The sequence below is a fragment of the Anopheles funestus genome, chromosome 3RL (genome assembly GCF_943734845.2).
Source record: "Anopheles funestus chromosome 3RL, idAnoFuneDA-416_04, whole genome shotgun sequence".
Classification (NCBI taxonomy): domain Eukaryota; kingdom Metazoa; phylum Arthropoda; class Insecta; order Diptera; family Culicidae; genus Anopheles; species Anopheles funestus.
This window is the reverse complement of record NC_064599.1, coordinates 79,330,061-79,350,109: the sequence shown is the minus strand read 5'-3', so window position 1 is coordinate 79,350,109 and position 20,049 is coordinate 79,330,061. Positions and strand designations below refer to the sequence as shown.

General features: G+C 43.0%; 1 protein-coding gene across 4 annotated transcripts in view; it reads left to right on the top strand.

Annotated features, from left to right (window-relative positions):
• The window catches only part of LOC125770055 (MOXD1 homolog 2-like), a 63,875-nt gene that overhangs the window by 20,046 nt on the left and 23,780 nt on the right, over window positions 1-20,049 (top strand). For all 4 annotated transcript variants that reach the window (XM_049439239.1, XM_049439240.1, XM_049439238.1 and 1 more), the window contains exons 3-4: window positions 12,970-13,125; window positions 18,884-19,156. In XM_049439239.1, coding sequence (XP_049295196.1) covers window positions 12,970-13,125; window positions 18,884-19,156 — 429 coding nt within the window. The remainder of the gene's footprint in view (window positions 1-12,969; window positions 13,126-18,883; window positions 19,157-20,049) is intronic.

Genomic DNA, 20,049 nt, shown 5'->3' with positions numbered 1-20,049 from the left:
AACAGCAGCACTACGGTTTGCGGTATAATGGCGTTTTTGGGAAGGTCGAAAGTGAACGTAGGACGAAGGACACAGGACGCCCAAAATACAACGAAAAACAACGACCAGAAGAAAAAAAAAATCCCCAGTGCTCTAGTCGGGAATGCGAATAATAAATGCTTGCTGGTGCCTCGGGCGGGCAGGAGACCGTTCGCACTGTTTGTTCGGTGTGTCGGCTAGAATAAAGCGAGATTGATTTTTCCTTCGCTCACTGTACACACACGGTGTGCTGGGCATGAAATACAATTCAGTATTGTCAGTCGTACCGTTTGCTGTTTGGGTTTTTTTTTCATATTCGTATTGTGCAGTGCAAGTTAAAGCGTACTTTAAGCCAAGCAAGTCCATGTGGTTTGATATGGAAAGGGAAAATGCGTATCAACAATTAAAACTTTCGATTATTGAGGTTTCATGTTAAATGTCATTTGGAATATCTTCTAGCTACTTCAACCAAGAACTGGCTTTTTTAACATGAAAATATAAACATGTCTTTGTTGATTTTCAAGGTAAACATCGTTTAAATGTACAAATGTGTGATACTACAAAACACATGTTTTTATTAGCAGCAGAGAAGAGATAATGCAGCTAACACTTGTCAATGTCCATAACAATTCGTCAATGTTTGAATGGCGCTTATTTACAAAAAAAAAATATTGCAAGTTAAACCAACCATAACAAAGACCATTTTTTTTAACAGATCTTGTTTACTTTTCGTTGAGAAAAAAATTATCCAAACAAAGATCTCACGTAGAAAATATTTTTAGAATACATCTATATTACGTCAAGCCCTGGTGCGGTGAATGATAAAAGAGAAGATGACGAAATTGAGCACAGAAAAATAATGTTTGAGTCAGGCTGTCTTCGTTACTTATTTTTCATTTTCAAAATATCTTATTTAGCACATACGGAATAGTGACGTCGAAATAAAAATGTGTGGATTAGAATTGAAAACTCTTTTCTATCCAAACATTACTCTTCATCTTCTACCCTTTTGAATGGCAAATTTTAGAATCTTAGCATTTCATCCGCTGTGAAGTTACGTCAGAATTGAATTGCAAATTATTTTTATTTTGATTGAAAGCACTTCAACATGTTTGTTTAAATGTACTCCATGCCCAAGGTGCCACAAACTCAACTTCGCCCAGAGAAATCGGGCGCTTAGTATCCCCAAACCCTTATTCATCTTATGTCTCGTAACTGTCTGCTCTGCAACATATTTCTCCAACCATCTTTCTAAAAATTTATCACAATCCAGTAAAATTACGAAACGGATAGCAGGCAGACAGTACGGAAAGGGTCACAAATATTTCCACCAGCTTGATGAAACAAAAACGGTTTTGTTGCCTCGTGCACTAATTTCGATTCTGGCTCTGGAAGTGAAATTTTCAGGCCAACGGGTTTTGCTGCTCCCAGGAAGAAAACTTCCCAGTCCTACCGAAAAACCTCCGAAGTAATCCGTTGATCGGATCATTTAAGGGGGTTGTACCGACTCGGGCAAAACTGTGCAGCCGTCCGGTTCGCAGCACATATGTATCGCGCGTAATCTGATTATGATTTCAGCTACCCGCCCACTTACAAGCGCGCAAGTTTGGAGCAGGGTCTCCCGTTTTGGAATCCTGTCAGAATCGGTGAGCAGTACCGTATCCTTCGTCTTTCTACTCTTCACCAGTTCCGGGTCCAGTTTTTGATGCGGATGCATGTACAACGGCAAAGTTGCCCAACCTGCCCGGGCGGAAGGTTTTCCCCATTGCGCTTGGCTAGTAATCCAACGTCTGGGTTTTCTTCATCATCCGGCCTCCGGTCGACAGGCGAGCCGAGTGAAAACCTCTCCGTTTTTCCTCGGGTCGAACGAGGGAAAGAAGTTTCCCGTGAACGTTTGGTGCGAGCGTTTCGCCGACAGGTTTTTGTGGGAAAAACCTTCGCTCGGAGAACGTTGTTGCGTGGTAGTTTTTTGGCAAATGGGGCAAAACACTAAGCGGTATACATACGTGCAAATGATTGTTGTTATGATTGTATCATAAATATTACACAAATAAACAAATTAATTCCTCCCTACATCAAAATGCTAGAGCGATTGCCTGGAGGCAAACGTCATCCTTTCGTATTGCTGCTCCGACAGTGCTCTTCGGCTTTTTTGGGAATGAAAAGTTTTGCTCTGACTTTTTCCTGGAAATGGAGATGAAACTGTCAGACGTAAGCGTATATGTGCTGAGGATGTGCCCAGCCCAGCTATCGGTCGTAGTCCCGTAAAAGGGTGAAGTTTTCCTGGTCGAAATTTTCCCCGGCTTGAAGGCTTGCCCCACCCCCAGCACGCACACGGTTTGTTGTAGATGATGAATGAATTTTTGATTTCCCTGAATTTGATCTCCGTACTCGTGCTGGTTGGGATTTTGGGCGATGAGATGTAAAACAATTTATCCATTCAGTGTAAATCGGTTTTCTCGTGCCAACAGGGCAAATTCGAAGAACGTTTAAAAGAGCGTTTTGCGAACGAACGCCAAATGGTTACCATCTTCCATTCATCGATGCTACAAATGTGCGGCAATGTAAACAAATCGCATGCTACCTTTGGATTAGTCACTTGATCGTTGGTGTATTAATTAGTTCCTACCACTCGCACGCAGAAAAACAAAGAACAAACCGGTAAGAGAATTAATTGCAACCACTCGAATTTCCATTTCCTGCACCCGGAACCCGGATCGGTTTGCTTTGACGCGATTTGTCAAGTGCTGCGTATCAAAACAACATTATCACCGTACCAAGGGTGGCCCGGCCGTTCGATCATCGGTATCGTTAAGGACGATAGTTTATTTTCCTTCCACCACCACCATTTACGGCCGACCGAAATCGATGAAACCGGGAAGAGGTTGACCATAAATCACTTTGTGGGGAATTTTGCTTTTCCTTCGCAGCTCGTTGTTTACTGCAATTTTGTATTGCGGCCGCCCCGCGGGCCAGCAAACGAACGTGTATCACCCCCCACCCGGCGGGGGGTTGAGGCCAGAACGTCGTAAATGTAGGTGCGTCATGTTGGAATTTTCTTCGGAATAAACAAAACGCTTCATCGGATACACACCGTACACCGGGGTGTAGGTTAAAACAAATGACCACCGATTTTACCTGGTTGTATTTTTACTTATTTTCGGTGATGACGGTGTGGTCATTCCGTGAAGGGTGAACGCAGTATCAGGCGAATGTTGTTGTTGTGTGTGTTTTTTTATCCAGAAGTCCAGAAGAGTCGTATAAACGATTGGAGGCTTACGATAGTTGCCATTAACTTTGCGCGAGCGCCAGGAAACGGGCAGGTCATTAATAATGTTAAGACACCATAACACCGCTGCTGTATACATTTTCCCTTTAGTGTATGTACAGTGAGGTACGCGAAAAACGTACCACAATATGCGTATTGGAAATATGTTAAATTTTTTGCGATCAATTAATTTTGAAGGTTTTTTTATAATGATACTCCATTTTGAAAATTCTAGGTAAGTAAGAGAAAAATAAAAACATATGAAAATGTTTTTGTTTATATTTTGGACATTTTAATGTATTGTATAAGAAGCTTCGCTGACTCGTAAAATATTGTTTTCTCAAGTTAGTACTCTTATAAGTTATCTAAATAGTAAATATGGCAATGAATGACTCAACAAGATCCTCAAAACTTAATAAAAAAAAAAACAAAAAGAATATTTTTCTAGTGAATACCATTCGGTTAGATAGACTAAGCAAGGTCAAGAAGTGTTTTTTAGCCAAAAAAAATAGAAAATCTATAAGATCTTTCAGTAGATAAAAGCTATTTAAAAAACACCAACAAAAAAAGATTCTCCATTGCTTCAAGGTCGTAAATCTATTTCCGTAACATCTTTCCCAACACCATTTGTTTCTTCACCCTCGGCTAATCAAAGTACCAGCATATCGATGGCAAAGTTAAAATAACGCCATCAAGTACACCCTCCAGGTGTGGGTAAAAAGTAAAGAGTACAAACACCCCACCAGAGGCAGCTATTCTAGCTCCAAAAAAACAAAGCAACAATTACCGACCAAGCTATCGGCATGCGTGCCTGTTTGTTCGGTGGGGTAGATACTTCGCGCATCGATAAGGGAAATTCGTGGAAAAAGTTCCCAAAAGTAATAGCAATTCCATTTTGCTCCCTAGATAGGTGAATTGGCGAATCGGTTTAAGTCCGGCGGGCTTCTTCACTTATCTTGCCCTGTTTTAGGGGTGGAAAAGAGAGCAAAAAAATACGCACACAAACAAAATAAAATACGACCGCGCATGGTGTGGAATTGCGTGAAATTTGTTATCGTTGGCTATACGGAACGCCACCACCTCGGGGGCAAACTAAAACGCACTTGAGCTTTGTTTCGTTTCGTGATGCAGAAATAATACGAACCGCAATCGGTACGGCAAGAAGAGAAAGAAAGTTTCTTATCATTTAAAAGGCAAAACTTTCACTCACAAAGCCTCTTGAAAACGCAACAGGAAGTTGTTGGTTTCGATAGAAGAAGGAAAATGGTGGGCTTACTTTCTCCTTGAGGTGAGGTTGGCGACCCTCTAAATTTCACTTCCTTCACTAGTGGCAAATAGAACGTACAGCACAGTGCCACCCCGCAGAGAAGTTTCAGTTTTATGGGGCAAAGTTTTCCATTTCTCTTTTTTTCCTCTTCGAAATTCCGCTTTTCCACCACTAAACAAATGGTTGATAAAAATATGCTCCAATGTGGCATGCTAATCCCTGCGGTTGCAGAGTTGGGCCCATTTTCGTCCGCAACCTGAAGCCATGGTCATTTTTCGCACCCTGCTTTTCATTCGTTGGTTTCGTTCGTGACCTCCGAAGAATGAAGTTTCCGTTAACCGCTACCAGGATGACATTTCGTTTCGTTTCCCTTCCAGCAAAAAAAACGATCCACAACTGAAGGTCAGCTCGTGAAGGTGCGCTAAACGTCACCGTTATTAGAAAATTCTTCACCCTACGGGGAAAAGCAAGTGCCTCTGTCCTATCGACAGAACGGAAAGAAGTGAGAAAAGTCCGAAATAGAAGCAATTTTTTTTGTCCTGCGTGTGATTTCGTCACTTTTCAAGCTAAAGGTAGTTAAAGTGGAGCTTCCGGGTGAGTTTACCCACCCCTTACAAAGTCCTGTTGGCTAGTGGAGCTTTCAGCAGAGAGAGAGAGAGAGAGAGAGAGAGAGAGAGAGAGAGAGAAAGAGAGAGAGAGAGAGAAATCGAGGATCACGCAGACCTTATTCAAGGCGCAATTAAAAAGTTGAAACGTTTGCGGAAAACGGAAGCTTGCGCTTTTCCTGTCTTTTCACTGTTTGTGATTCGTTTTTTTCTAGCACAACTGGAGATTTGCTTGGGCGGAACAAAAATCGTTAGCTTTCGAATCTTGCATTTTTTTTCTTTTGTTCTTTACTGTACTTGCCTAGTTGATGATGGTTTCTATTTGGTGTTTGAAAACATGAATTTGGTCTTTCGTTTCGTGTTTATAGAACAGAATTTATGGCAAGAAATGATGGTTGACAGCAAAATGTTTAACGTCTTATCTTCGCCAAAGGGATCATCAATTAATAATTATTTGAACATGCAAGTTGGATTTTACCTTGAAAAATTAACGAAGTTTTCGTTTGAAGGTCCTGTAGCAGTAGATGTATGTATATAAAATATAAATGTCCATTGAAATACAATCATAAATCAATTGATGTTATCGACCCATAAACATTACTTTATAAGACAATAATCCTTACTATATGTGAGATAGTAAAGGCTTCTTCAGTGTAAAGGCTTTAAACTTGTAATTTACGGGAAATTAATATAAGAAATATCAAACAACAGTGTATTAAAAAAGCTGCTAAATTAAAATAAAATAAAATTCAAGCAATTTCCTTTTTATATTGCAATTAAAATTATTCACTTACTCTTACTAAAAAACTGTTAAAATTAATAAACTAATTGAAAAAGCGGATCAAACCGCTGACAGAAATTGAGTAAATAAAAAATAAACCAGCTTTAACACAACCACACAAAAAGCTTTTCGTGACTCTAGCAAAAAAAAAAACCTAGCACGAACCAGAACGAAACGGTGGCCAAATTTAGCTGACGCTTTTCAAAATTTACATTATTAAAAATGCTAGCGTCAGTCGTTGTGCCTTTCAAAAAGAGAAGACAAAAAAAGGACTAGAACCAGGATGACGAGAATACAACTGGAAAGCAAGGACGCACACCTGACCGATTATGGAAAAAAGGTTTCCACTAACGGTCTGGAGCTGACTCTACTTTGTGGCCCCCTTTTTTTAAACATCGGAAAGAAGAAAGTAGCAACAAAAAAAATCCCCTCCCCGTAGTAATCAGCGCGAAAAATTCGCTAACCTTTGCACGAATCGTGCTGAAATGTGGCACCGTTAAGTGAATTTTGGCACGGTACCTCGAAAGCAAGATTGTACATCCATACCCACACACACACCCTGTTGACGGAAAGCAGACGGGGTTGATTGTGTGTATGTGTGTGTGGTAAGTGTGCTTTCGGCTCGCGCGAATAACTTTAAACATGATAATTAGTTAATTTTTAACCCCTTTTCGGTCGGCGGCCGTCGCCCATTGCAGGTGAACCATCGTAGAAAGATGAGGAAAATCCGAAGGCAGATACACGGTGTGCATGTTTTCTTTTCATCCTGTAGTCCTTTTTTTTTGCTTCTTTCTCTTATCCCCAATTCTGCAGGGATGTTGATCTTTGGCTGTACCGTTGTCAGAAAAAAACGAACCGTCTGCTTTTTGAGCAGGGAATAGTGTTTAATCTAGCAGAATGGATGAGCTTTTAATTGTGGAGCACAATTGAATTACATACAGTCGACGTTGGTTTTAATTAGTTGCTTCGTGTATTAAGGGTAAGCGCCACAATTAGGCTGTATAAACATAATTTTCCTCCCATTTTGGGTTGTGTAATTCCTGCAGGAAGGGCATGAACATTCCGTCGTGGAAAAATCGGTGATCCAAATAGCATCAAATCTACGTCCAATAAAGAGTAGCTCCATAACTTATTCCTTTATGGCAAAGCATTTTGTCCTTGTTCAAAAAAAGGGGAGTATTCCTTCAAATCATAATCCTTATGTTTATGTTTCCCGGTTCGAAGCATTGAACCGATCCATCGATCAAAATTTCCCCCCCGATATCAGCCAATCTCTGGGAGGACGTATGAAAATCTTCTCAACCTCTAAACCAGCAAAAAAACCCATTTCGTCTTCCCAGGACGCCAGCAAAATATTCTCGTTTTTGGAGCTCGTTTTTCCCGGTCCCATCTTCAAGAACAAATCGAGGCGAAGAAAGCAATAACAATCTATTGGAATAAATGAAAAATTGTTACCGTATTACTGCGTTTGCGTGCGCGTGTGATTACGTTTATGGAGCAACCGTTCTCGTTTTATTGCGGGCATATTTTAAAAGCAGCACCGGAACACGTTTTGGCCCCATCGTTTTTTTTGTTGCTTTGAACCAACCACCACCACCAGCCAGTGCGAAACGGGTCTATCTTTCCGGTCGTAAAAACCCTGCAACCCTGATTACCTACAAGCGCGCGGTTAGGACATAGGTGGCCTGCATACGAGACGTGGCAAGAACCGATAGAAGGTTTTGTGCTTTTTCTGCTGACATAGATTCCTTCAAGGATCCCATATAACGCACACCGATAAGGATGAATGAATGGGCACTTCATCATTTCTATTGCGTAAGGGTGATGGTATGTTTTTTTTTCCTGGGAAATCTCGTCCATTAAGGTATCTAATGAATTGTGCGCTGAAGTTGAGCACATTCAAGAATTATTTCCGACAGCCTTTCGATACTTTCGTCAGAAGGGGTTCTTGTAAGGTTCTGGCACAAACTTTTATTGTGACATTAGCTGTCAGTCTACCTATCTTGCTGGCGAAAACGCAAATATCAATTAAAGTCTGACGCTAAAACGACAACGAGGCGCCCGTCACTGGGCAAACTGCACTCTGCAGCCTTTAATTACCTCTGTTCAATGTTTCTCGTTTTTTTGCTGCCTTTCTGCCACTCGCACACACCCTGGGTTGGTTTGCATTAGCATTAGGAAGAACCCGAGCACCTTCCTCCGTTAGAACGTTAGAAATTGTCGGTGCATTAAAATGTAAAACATATACCAGAGGGCGCGTTGTCCCCACAGGCCCATCGGTAAATGGGAGTTTGCGTGAGTTCCCGCACTTGGACGGCACTGTTCGAGACAGGAAGCAAGGAATGGCTTAGAAGAGCTTTCGTGCAGAAGTGAAGAAAAAACATACCGATCCACTCCTGGTGGAGTTGCAGCACCATTGCCGGGTACCAATGTTCGTGTACAACGCGAATGAAGTTGTGAACAGGAAACAGAAGCCTAATGAAACTAAACAGCTATTTGTGTACCGAGTCGCCCTGGTGTCGGAGGTGGTGTGCGAGGCTAAAGTTGTTGTTTTTTTTCTTTAGTAGTTTGCTGCCATGTCTGGAAGCTTTTTATTCTACCTATTTCCCAACCCAAGATGTCTGGAGTGTTGGTTGAAACATTCTGCAAGGTGTCAGAATGCGCACCTAGCCACAACATGCACAGCATACTGTGTACGGTAGGCCTGCAAACATCCAGTGCAAAACCTCGGCAAACCTTGAAGTCTAGCGCCCATGTTTGGCGCATTTTACGCCACTCACTCCCGTTGTCAGTGGCAGTGCCAAATCGCATTATCGCCACTACATGGCATATTGGGCGAAAGGGGCATGTAATGTATGTGTCATTGTTGTTTCCTTTTGGAGGTGTTGTTATGTGCAGGGCTTCTGTCACGCTGTTCGAATATTAAAAGGTGCTTTGAAATGATGGGTGAGTGAACGATAAATGTTTTGTTTGCTTGTCCCATGTTCACACAGCTAATGTGTATAAATAAATCCATGGACATGATCGGACTTCCTGCAAAGGTGGTAACAAGCTTGTACAAAAGCTTAAATTCACTTGAGTTGTTGAGAGTTGAGAGTTCAAGTTTTGATGTTGTTCTTCCCTTATTTCAGAAGAGAGCTTAGAAATTCGTCCAACCGGTGGGTATTTACAAATTTTCTACACGATGCACATGTTTTTAACTAAAAGTTCTCGCAAACGCTTTGAAACTAGAACCAAAGGAATGTCCCTCCGCTAAATCGTGCAACTGTAGAGTTCTCCCTTTTCGGACATCATCAGCATCTTTTCTCGCAAAGGACAGAACGCGAACCGTTTTATCGTTTAATAGAAAATAAAGCTATTGGAGCGATTTTACGACACATGTTTTCGATGTCAACTCACAGGAACTGTGCCGCAGTACGGCGAACAATCACGGTACGGTGTTTTTAAACCTCCAGGAAAACATGGACGCTTACCGACGTGTGGAGAAGCGATGGCTATCAGATTCGTTCCGGTTCCGTGCGGATTGTGTGCAAATTCTTGTTCTCCACTGGGAGGATGTGTGGTTCCGCCGTGTGTATGTGTGTGTGTTTAGGTAAATGTATTTACCAAAAGCAGAGCTAAGAGTTCTACTGCTGCTTGGGCGAGTTGCAGCAACTACTAGGTCGAATCATGATGTTGTTGTAATATAGTTGCTAAGTACACTCGTAATAGCTTTTATGTTGGAAAGTCGAGATCCTCTTTAGAAAGACAAACCGAGTGTGCTCGGGAGCGTTGAGGACAAGTTTTACTACATGCTCGTACAAACACGGCCACTCCTGGCGTTCCATTTCCTGAATCCGTTGCTGTAAAAGTCAGCATCGAGGCGGAACGCTTCCTTACTGACAAGCTGCAGGGCACAACACAGTGTGTCCCACAAGTAGCTGACGTTGGCTGACGTTTGGTGATGATGATTTTTAGCCCGTCCGACGAAAGTTAAATTAATGCAAACATGTTGTTTGATATGAAATTTTAACTTCTTCTAACCGTTTGCCAAGTTTGTGGCAGCGTGACGCGTGTGCTAGTGTGAGAGTTTTATCGAGTTATCAGACCAGAAACAGCAGCGACTACGATCGGGACCGTTGTGTGTAGAGTCCATTAGGAGAGCAGGGAGTTTCCAGGATGTTCCGTGCTAGGTGTAATCAAACTGAATCCAATCCGGTGAAATCTCTACCGTGGGCACCGCATCAGAAGTCACCCGGTACGTTCAAATTGATGCGAAAATAAATGTCATGATTTATGTAAACGACGAGTGCTTGCACAGGATAAGTGAATGTGTGCGCGAAGGTTAAGGGGTTTGTGCGGTAGGAACCTGATTTTGAGAGTGGCTTTGAGAGCCGGTAGTAGATCAAACATTAAACCGTGTAACTGTAATGACTACATTTCACTTGCGCTTAAGCAGTATGGAGTCAAATGACTTAGTAGATTATTGCTAATTGTTTACAGTTGCGTACGGGAAATGCGAGAAATTATTGTCTGTATTTGCATTACTAATTGAAGTTTGTGATGTGCAAAACCACGGCTGAGAGGTAGTTGCTGCTTGCGGACGATTAAGTGCTTGTAATAAGTTTACCAAGATATGAGAAGCGGAAAACTCTTCTAAGAAGGAAGCTACACTGTTTTACTGATGATTATGATGATGTAAAGTGTTGTTGAAATGTATTCACAATCGGTAACGGGTTTGTTATTAATACGCCTGAAGTTATGCAAAACGCTCGACAAAATGATCGATTTCAGAAGGATCTCTTTCTTGCGATCGTTGTTGCGCTATATTAAACGATTAATAGTGAAATTCTTCTTATCAATCAGTTCCAAAAATTGACCACTATCTCACCCTACTGCTGCTTCGCCGTAATGGAAATGCTTTAAGAACCACTCGACAGGATATAAACGCACACTAAAGGCAGTCGATTAAGGAACGATATCCTTACCGAAATGGATCTTAAACGCTATCACCCATCACATCCTAATCGCCCACGGGAAGACTTCCGTTCGAAGCCACCTTCACATTGGTCGACCGTGTCCCCGTAAATCTCGGTCCACCGCTTGCACATAAATTACTGTCCATCATTTTCGCTGCACGACGGTTCTGCCTTGAAGCTACGCCGAAGCTACCCATTCCTATTCGGGCGGCTCAATAATGACCGGACCGTAGTTCTCCCACGCTTTTCGGGGGTGCCCTTCCGTATTTACCAGGATGATTGGTGTCCCAATGGGAGATTGGTGAGAAGGGGCCACCGAATGGGCCACCGACCGGTCAACCCAGCATTTGGTGGTGTGTTTTTGGTGTCGTGAAGCACCATAAAATAAAATGGCGATGACAAATTGTAGCAATTATTTCCACCATAAATCATGCGTGAATAAACTATAAACGGACCCAGTCAGTTTTTCCCGAGTTTCCCCCGCGGGGGGGCCGGGTTGTGTGGAAAATTCTGCACTTATGAAACCACCGTACTTTACAGATTTCGTGGTCATGGGTGAATAGGATCGTACTCACTTTCCGTTGGTTGGTTGATCGTGCTACTTTCTGCCAGCAAACTTACAACGGGCCTTTCGTGCCAATCGAGCACAACGGAAGTGAGTTGCCTCTAATGTTACTACGCTCCGGAGTCCGGAAAATTAGTTGCCAATCGAATGGATTTACCGCTGGTAAAACAGCAGCAACTGAAGAAAGCATGCGCGCGTACGTATTTCTGCGTGGTTCCGGGCGATATTTGTACGGACATGCGTCAACGAGGCATTTGCGACAATTTGTGTGAACAATTACCCACCACCCATCATCGCTCGCCAACCACACGCCACTAGGTAATGAGGATGGCTGGCTGTCATTTACTCTGCCTGGTGCTGCGTACACGTAACACCGTCCACTGTGTCAGCTGTCAGCGGAAGCATGATGTTTATGACGAGCAATTTCCGGCGCTGACCCAATCCACCAAAACAAAGCGTCAAAAATTGCAAGCAGCAAAATGAAGGGCCCAATTTTCGGTGGCACGGTACCACGCTGACCGGCTGTTGCGCGACAATGCCCAGCCCGTAATTAGGAATCGGGGTGAATCCCCGTACAAGCGCTTTCTGTAACGGAAATTATTGTTCCTTGAGGTTTTGCGCTAATTGTCGTGCGACCATCCGATGGTGATGGATTCGACAACGGACAACCTAAATGAAAATACTTGTGCAAAAGGATAATTTTAGTATTTTTGGGAAGGGAAGAAAAGGAACATGGCTGTGAGTGTATGGTGGGACGTCTATTTCCGGCATGTGACGGATTATCGAATGAATGATGCAAGCGGTTCCGGAGGTTCTGCTGATGAGTTCTGCGGCAAACCCCATCGGGACACAATGTTGGACGGTGGCCAATGATGGTGAGTCGGCGAACTAGGTTTTTGTTGGATGTTTGGAAATGAATTACCATATAATTGACTGACGAGCTATTGCTTAGTCAGCGACCGATCGGACTGATTTGCTGAATGATGGTGACGTCGATCTCGATGCAATAATGTTGTCACAGATTTTGCACTTTATTTGACAAGGGACTGTTTTCTATTTCGCAATGAGATCATTATTTATGTGCTGTCGTTTGTGTTCTTGTTGCTCTCGGGGTACAGAACGTTACAGTATAGTTTATTTTGATCTAAATTCTAAATCTACGTGCTAAATAGAATTCTAAACCCTCTCACAAATAGTCGAGCTATTCTAATTCTAATGTTTGCATACATTTAGGCGCCACATAGCCTACATTAATGCGAATTTGGCTTTTTAACTATTTTTTTACAGAGTTCCTTATCCGGTGGTTAGATTTATTTTTAAAATAAATTGATGTCTCTTTCTTAAGAAATATTTGAAACAGAGAAATGATGTGTAAATGTAAAATATTGTAATTACAAAATATCGAATAAAACTATTTGCCAACCACAATGACAACATGCTAAAAATTCCAACACAAGCTCATTTCTCCTCATACTCATGATTTCCTTCTTCTTCGTCTATTTCCCAGGATCGTCACATCCGACCGGACAGCGACGGTGAACCAATTGTCGACTCCTCCCAGGACTACACGCTGCTGCTGGGATACGAGAACACAACCCACACCGTAATTAGATTTAAGCGCAATCTGGATACCTGTGATATGAAGGATGACTTCCCGATAACGGTAAGTGTCTCGACTCGAACGCAATCCAGTCACGTACGCACGGGGCAAACTTCCCTTGAGGACCCGACCCCACTCGTACGAAGCATCCACTTAGCGCCATCCAATGTGTGCGCCAATGGTAACGCGCCTTGTGACACAAAGTTACAAGTAGCCAATTTGGTAACATTTTGACTTTGACATCTTTCGAGTGCGCGCTGTACAATGCTTGAGCCGTTCGATTGGTTCACCCACTGCCAGCCTGGACGGGAAACGTTCGGGTTTTGGTTCGTTGATTCCGAGATCTGACCAAGACAATCGACCGACCGACCAACCGAGCAATGCGAAATTCAAATTTAATCGTTTGCAAACTGTTGCCATAAATCAGAACGGACAGTGGAAAGGAAGAAGCTACTTCCGCCTCCTGGCGAGGAACGTTTCCCACTATCGGGTTTTGAGACAACGGTTCTCCACGGTACCATTTCTTCTGTCTGTTCACAGTATCTACTGGGTTCGGTGGTTGTGGTTGGGCGATTGTGTGTCAGATTGCGAACAGAGTCAGAAAACCGAGATAACGATCAAACGATAAAAACCCCGTTGAAGTTCACCACGAGGCTACCTCGAAGCAAATGCTGTGTTAAGGGGGACGATAGTTGGCAAATGGACGCTACTCAGTGTCCGGGGAAGCAGTGAAAGCTGGAAGCAAAACCCACCATCACCACCATCCAGTAAACCGTTTTGGTCTAAACCGAACGAAACCGACCGATTTCACCGATCAGGTTTCGAGGTTGCGATTGCCATCTTCTTGTATGCCGTACGTCGAGATGGACGTAACCCGTAACCAGAGCTAGGGCTGATTGTGTCTGCCATTCCTATGGGAGTTATCCCACTGGAGAATCGATTTGCATATCGTCGGTGTATCACCTTGCGCTCGAAGCATCGGTCGCAGGAAACGGTCGATAGATTCATCGTCCATTGGTTGCACACAAACACCCACACAACCCACCTGCAGACAAATGCAGTCAGTGTGGCCTGACTTTCAGCAAAAGGCAAATCCGGAACACGGAAATGTGATAGGAAAGCGTGGATAACCAACGTACTAACCCCACGATCGGTGGACAATCCTGCCCGGAAGCGATTTATAAGCAGCCCCGAGTACACGGTAGACTGGGTGCTGAAGGTGTTTTTCGAACTTTTGCCAATCCAGGAAGAACCCGGTCTCCGGATACGGAGACAGCCCTTGCCTAGGACGACTGTTCGTTCGATGGGTGAGAAAACTTTTCCCCCCGGCTACCCATAAGCTGCCCGGGAATTGCATCAGGCAGTGTTTCGTGCTCCAATCAGTACGCTTTTACGCTTAACCCCGTTGTTCGGGAACTGGGGAACTATGCATCTCGTTTCTCGTTGTTGGAATTTGGCTCACTGTTGTTGTTGCTCGCCCTCCTAACGGAGTGAAGTGAAAGATGAATCCAATTTTCTTTGCATTTTACTATCGAATCGCAAAAACCAACAAACCTCAGCATTCGATCCCCACCCTCTTTTGTGTTTCGATTATCCAGCAGCGCGATGTTGGGAAGAAATTCTTACCAAAAACGCACACGGGACGTTAATAAACAGGGCAGGAATTACAAGGAACTTTTCCAATTAGTTTGGAATTACGATGACAGTTGAAAAGTCGATGGAACGGGGGGGAAGTAAACGAGGGCGACAGTGGTAGTACTAAGACGCAGCATCTTAAAATGTCGCATCCGGTTCGAAGGGGGAATGGATGGCTGCGAATGTTGGCATTAAACTCAGATGATGCTTTATTTATTGTGTAATTAATTTGTACCACTTTTCGGTTTGTTTGGGCTGTTTGGTTGGAAGAGTTCGGGAATTGTTCTTCCTAAGGTGAACAATTGTTGACAGCTTCCAAGTGGAATCAGATTACTTGAAGACGATGACATTTGGCAGCTGAAGCGTGAGTCGTAAATCAAATATGAACTGCAGCTGGTGTGGTTTATTTAGACTGTAGTCGTTCTGTGTACATTATCTATTAGTTAAAAAAAAAATTTGAGGATTCTGAATTTCTTCCCTTCCTTATGCGAATCATAAGTTATTGAAGACTTTTGCAGCGCATCGGATAAGATAATCTATCAAGCATCTTATACCTATTAGCCTTTAATGAAGAAATCCGATCCAAAGGACCGAATTCGCCAATATCTAGACGTATCTAAATCTTGTTAAAATGGAACTTCTCCAAAGAGGTGGTCGCTCCGAGCAATCCAAACAGTATCGACCATTAGCCAACTCAAACCACAAACTCAATTACGGCCCAAAACTCAATCATAATCCTGGAGACTGGCCACCAAAAAGGCCAAGTGAGGACGATTCCGGGAGGGTGTTATGGAATTATGGTCCGAACCAATACCGTAACGATCCTCCCACCCTTACCCAGGGACTGGATAGATCCTCAAGCGCAAACATCCACGACTCGACGCACTAATAATTTTTCCACCCCTCATAAGACAAACGTTCCTAGACGGTGGACTTGGGGGGTGAACTTCTTTTTCTAGGTTCAATTTCGGTTTGATACTAGCACGGGATATCCCCGCTCGAAAAGCTACCAAAAAGGTAGGAAGCACCGCTTGGGAGTGGCAAATTCCATTAACTTTCTTCCAACAACCCCTTGGATTCCAGACTATGATGGGTGGAAAGTTTGTATCGGTCGGTACCGGGGTCGGAATGGGGGGTTTCAACTCACTGGCACCAGCCCCGAAAAAGTGGCGGATCGCAAAATTTCGCTCTTCGAATTTAATTGAGATAAAACCCTCCGGTAGATTAAGGTGTCGGAATAGTCAAAATCCTGTTTTCTAATTGGAAATTGAATTATGAAAATAAGGAAACACACACAATGCCCGATGCTCGATGCGAACGAGTGTTCGCTAAGGGTTTTTATGCCCGAGATTGTCTGATTGGTCCCGGGCATAGGAGTAAGTGCATCTTAACAATCTAGATAGAGAGAGAGAGAGAGAGAGAGATAGAGAAAAAACACCCTTATCAGGAGGGTGAATGCATTACGCGACGGATCTCCTTCCTCTTCTGGAGATCCTGTGCGAGGCGAAGAATGAGAGCTGAAATAATATTTGAATATAAATTGAAATTAACATGTGCACTGATACAAACGGACGAGGGTCGAAAATAACAATAAGCGAATGGCACAGAACAGCCAATTCCTACATTGTACTTGCTTGAAAGAAAAACAACAAAACGTCTCTAAAAATGGAACATTTGCTAAGCGTTCCGTTCGGGGCTCTGCTGATCGACAAACAAAACGATCTTGATAGCTCAAAAAAAAAGGTGAAGGTGCTACAGTGCGACATTCCACTCTTCAGCGAAGGAATTCATTTATAAAACGAAAAGAAAGGAGAGAGAAAGAAAAAACTCCTCCGCCCCCGCGCATGGACGCATTTTATTTTAATCAAATATGTTTGCATTTATTTCATAAATTGCGCTTCATCGTTGGCATTTTCCTGCACCGTCGAAAATGGGTGAGTGGGCGACTTGGCTGAAATCTAAGAAAAAGCTCTCCCTTCACTTAAAATATTTTACCAAAAACTTCCTCTCACCGAAGCGATAAGCGGCAATGATGGTGTAGTACGGTGGTTTGCTGCTCCACCGGTGGAATTTCGATGACGGGTATGATCATAAATTCCTGTTAGCGAATAGAGCGTTCGGCTTCGCTTCGCCAACGAATGCACTTCCCAATTTCTTCGCGCTAGTCCACGCCCCACCGTCTTTCGGCAACGGTGCGTGTAGGGATTCATTTGTCGAAATCGTAACCACTCACGGATCCTTCCACACCCGCTGGTAAACACTTCTATTCCGAATTCGAGCCACTTTCCCAAAAAAAAAGAAAACCCCACCAAAAGCTCTCGCTTTATCCCAGCATTTGCGTACGTTGGAGTTTACACGCGGTATAGAGAAGAAGACGAAAAAAAAGTTCCTACGAATCGGATCTCGTTTCAACATCCTACAGTTATATGAGCTGTGCGTGCATTGTTGGATTTACATGTGAAATTGAAATTTAATTACATTTTTCCCAACATTAATTTATTCAAATTGTAATGCAAACATTTTCGCAACACGGCTTTTCGAGTGCTGCGGCCCTTGGCGTTCGAGTTTAGAACCCCTGCCTGCTGAGAATCATATGCTGAGAGTTTATGGTAATGGAGTGAAGTTCTCTTTTTTTTGGTTTTGAGTTCACTGTATCTGACGCAATGCTGGTTTTGCAAAGACAGATCAGAAACGTGATTGAAGTGAAGCTGTTTTAGCTTACAAAGAGTATAATTAATAATTTTTGCCTACATTTAGGCGCACACAGTCTACTTTGACTGCATCGATGAACACAAACAAATGATTCATCTTCTCTCCTGTACACGATCAGGATTCATGTAAGGCATTTGTTTTTAAAGTGCTTGGAAGTATGGTAAAGTGATGTGTCTCTCGTGTATCTCTCACACTGGGAATAAAGGAATGTATAACTTGTATAACACAATCCGCACCACGAAAAGTGTATCAGACAGTAGGGCCAATTGATATAGCGTGTAGCATGAAACGAAACAGATAAAATTTCATGCTTCGTAATTCCATTATTGCGCAACGCATATGAGGGCAATACAAATCCATTCGTACGTAAGTGAGCTGGTGAAGCGGGAGAAACCACCCACCCATCCAGGAATGTGGGGGTGGGTGTATCGGAGGGTTGGGTATTATTACGCCTGAATGCTTACCAATTTCAAATCAATGCTACACATTCTACCAACGGGTTTTTGGACCTCCCGCAAACCACCGGGACGGGTAGAAGGGAGAGAGAAGAAAAAAATACACCAACCCTTCAAATACAACTTCTGTCCAGTGAGAGATAGAAACGAACGGTAGGGGGAGCATACGAAACAGTACAGCAAACGCTGTGCGGTAGAAAATATTGCACTTCATTCTTTGTCCTGCTTTGGTATAACCACCTCGAATTGTTCTCCAGCATTTCCACCCCGAAAGGATCCACCGCCGCACCAGGCAGCTTTTCCAAGCGCGCGCGCTGTCGGTAGCTCATGATGACCGACATGAAAATGTTTCATTTTCGCTACGAAATTGGGTTTTGGCGATTTCCGATGAATTTTCCACCCCAGAAAATGCCAAATCCGTTTTTTTCGGGAACAGGCAGACGAGGGGCAACGAGGTGAGGATGGTTTGCAAGTGAATGGGTTGAGGGTGGATCAGCATTACTAGCTCAATTGCACCGAAATTGTTTGCCCAATATTTTGGGATGCGTTTTTCGTTGGCGGTGGGCGGTTATAGCTGTGTGTGTGTATGAGTTTTGTTGAGAACTGTTTTTTTAACAGTTTTGTTAACCACTCACGTCACGATGCCAGTGAAACAGGATGAGCAATTTAAATCGATTATCCGATGCTGTTCAACTAAAACGGTTAAATGGCAATTAAATCGTGATGAGGGAAAATCCATTTCCTACAATGAGACCAATTGAAACCGTAATTGTTCGATCAAGAATGTAAGCTGCTTTTGGGAAATTTGTAATTTGAGTTCTATGTGTTTTCAAATATTTTTTGATAAAAGTTTTTTAGATAAAATATATTTCAAGGACCAAAGATAGAAAATTGGAATATTGAATTAGATTTCTGTTTTTCGACAATTGCATGTTCAAATGCATTTTGCCAGTTTTCCTCTTTTTTCATGAATATAACAAACTTTTCACACAACTGTCGTAATTTCTTTTCTCTTGCAGAACGACACGATGCGTGTTCTATTCCTTTACTCAAAGGAAAAACCGCTAAAGGGATCGAATGCAGCCCTACCCCAGCCACTCGTTGCCTTCAAGGGTTCGCGTTCGATTTTCCTCACGCAGCGTTCCAGCCAGGACGAGCTGCAGAATGCACCGAGCGTTAGCATTCTGGAGCTCCGCAACGAAGACGTCGAGTTGCCGGACAGTGACGAAAGTCTTTACTGGTGCAAAATCTTCAAGCTGGACGACTTCGTACAAAAGCATCATCTAGTGCGGGTAAGTAAGGAAAATGTACCTTCACTCTATGTTTTTCCCCCATAGTCCTTTATCACATTTTTATTGTGTGTTAAAGTTTAACTTACATTGGTAACTTCATGGAATTTTAGAAAGCAATTTTCGACCCAAAGTTTTGTGGTCACTTGACCATGCATGAAAGGAAAAATCGAATGAATGTAAAAAAAACACAGTTTCCCAACAACTTGCAATAGCACACCAGCTGGTCACACACACCAAAGCAACAAAACAAATGCCGCCCTGTCAACTGGTGCGAAAAATGGTCAACTATTTCCGGAACGTACCCAAACCCCCGATCCCTTAGTACCCGGGACCAAAAAGCGCTTTACCGAGTAGGGAAGCGAAAGGCGTTCAATTTCCGGACCGAATTTCATTCAATTTAGCGCATCGGTCAACCGCGGACGTTCCCTGAGTGGGTGGTTTAGCGAACAGCACTGGAGCACGGCGTGCAACAAAATCGGGAAGTGTTGCATGTATTTTTTTTATTTCATCTTGCCTTCGAATTCCGATTTGCCAAAACAGCTGGCAATGAAGCATCAATAAGCGTTCTCGCCTTTTGAAAGCAAAATTCCATCAACGGAGTGTTGAGCGGAATGAGCTGTTTTTGGCCACAGCCACCACCAAAAAAGGCACGGAATAATATTAATGGTGGAAGATTTTTAAGACCTCACCAAACCACCGTCCGATGCAAAGGGGACATGAATGGGTGGTTTGATCACACATTTGAAATGGTTCCCGGTTTTTTTTTTTTTTTTGGAAAGAATTTCTCCCGTGTCCTTTCCATCGCCTTACTGCTTGGAGTTATCGTCAGATCAACGTGGTTTACCGCGGGAATGGATGCTAATACATCTTCATCGATCTCAAGCACAAACCAA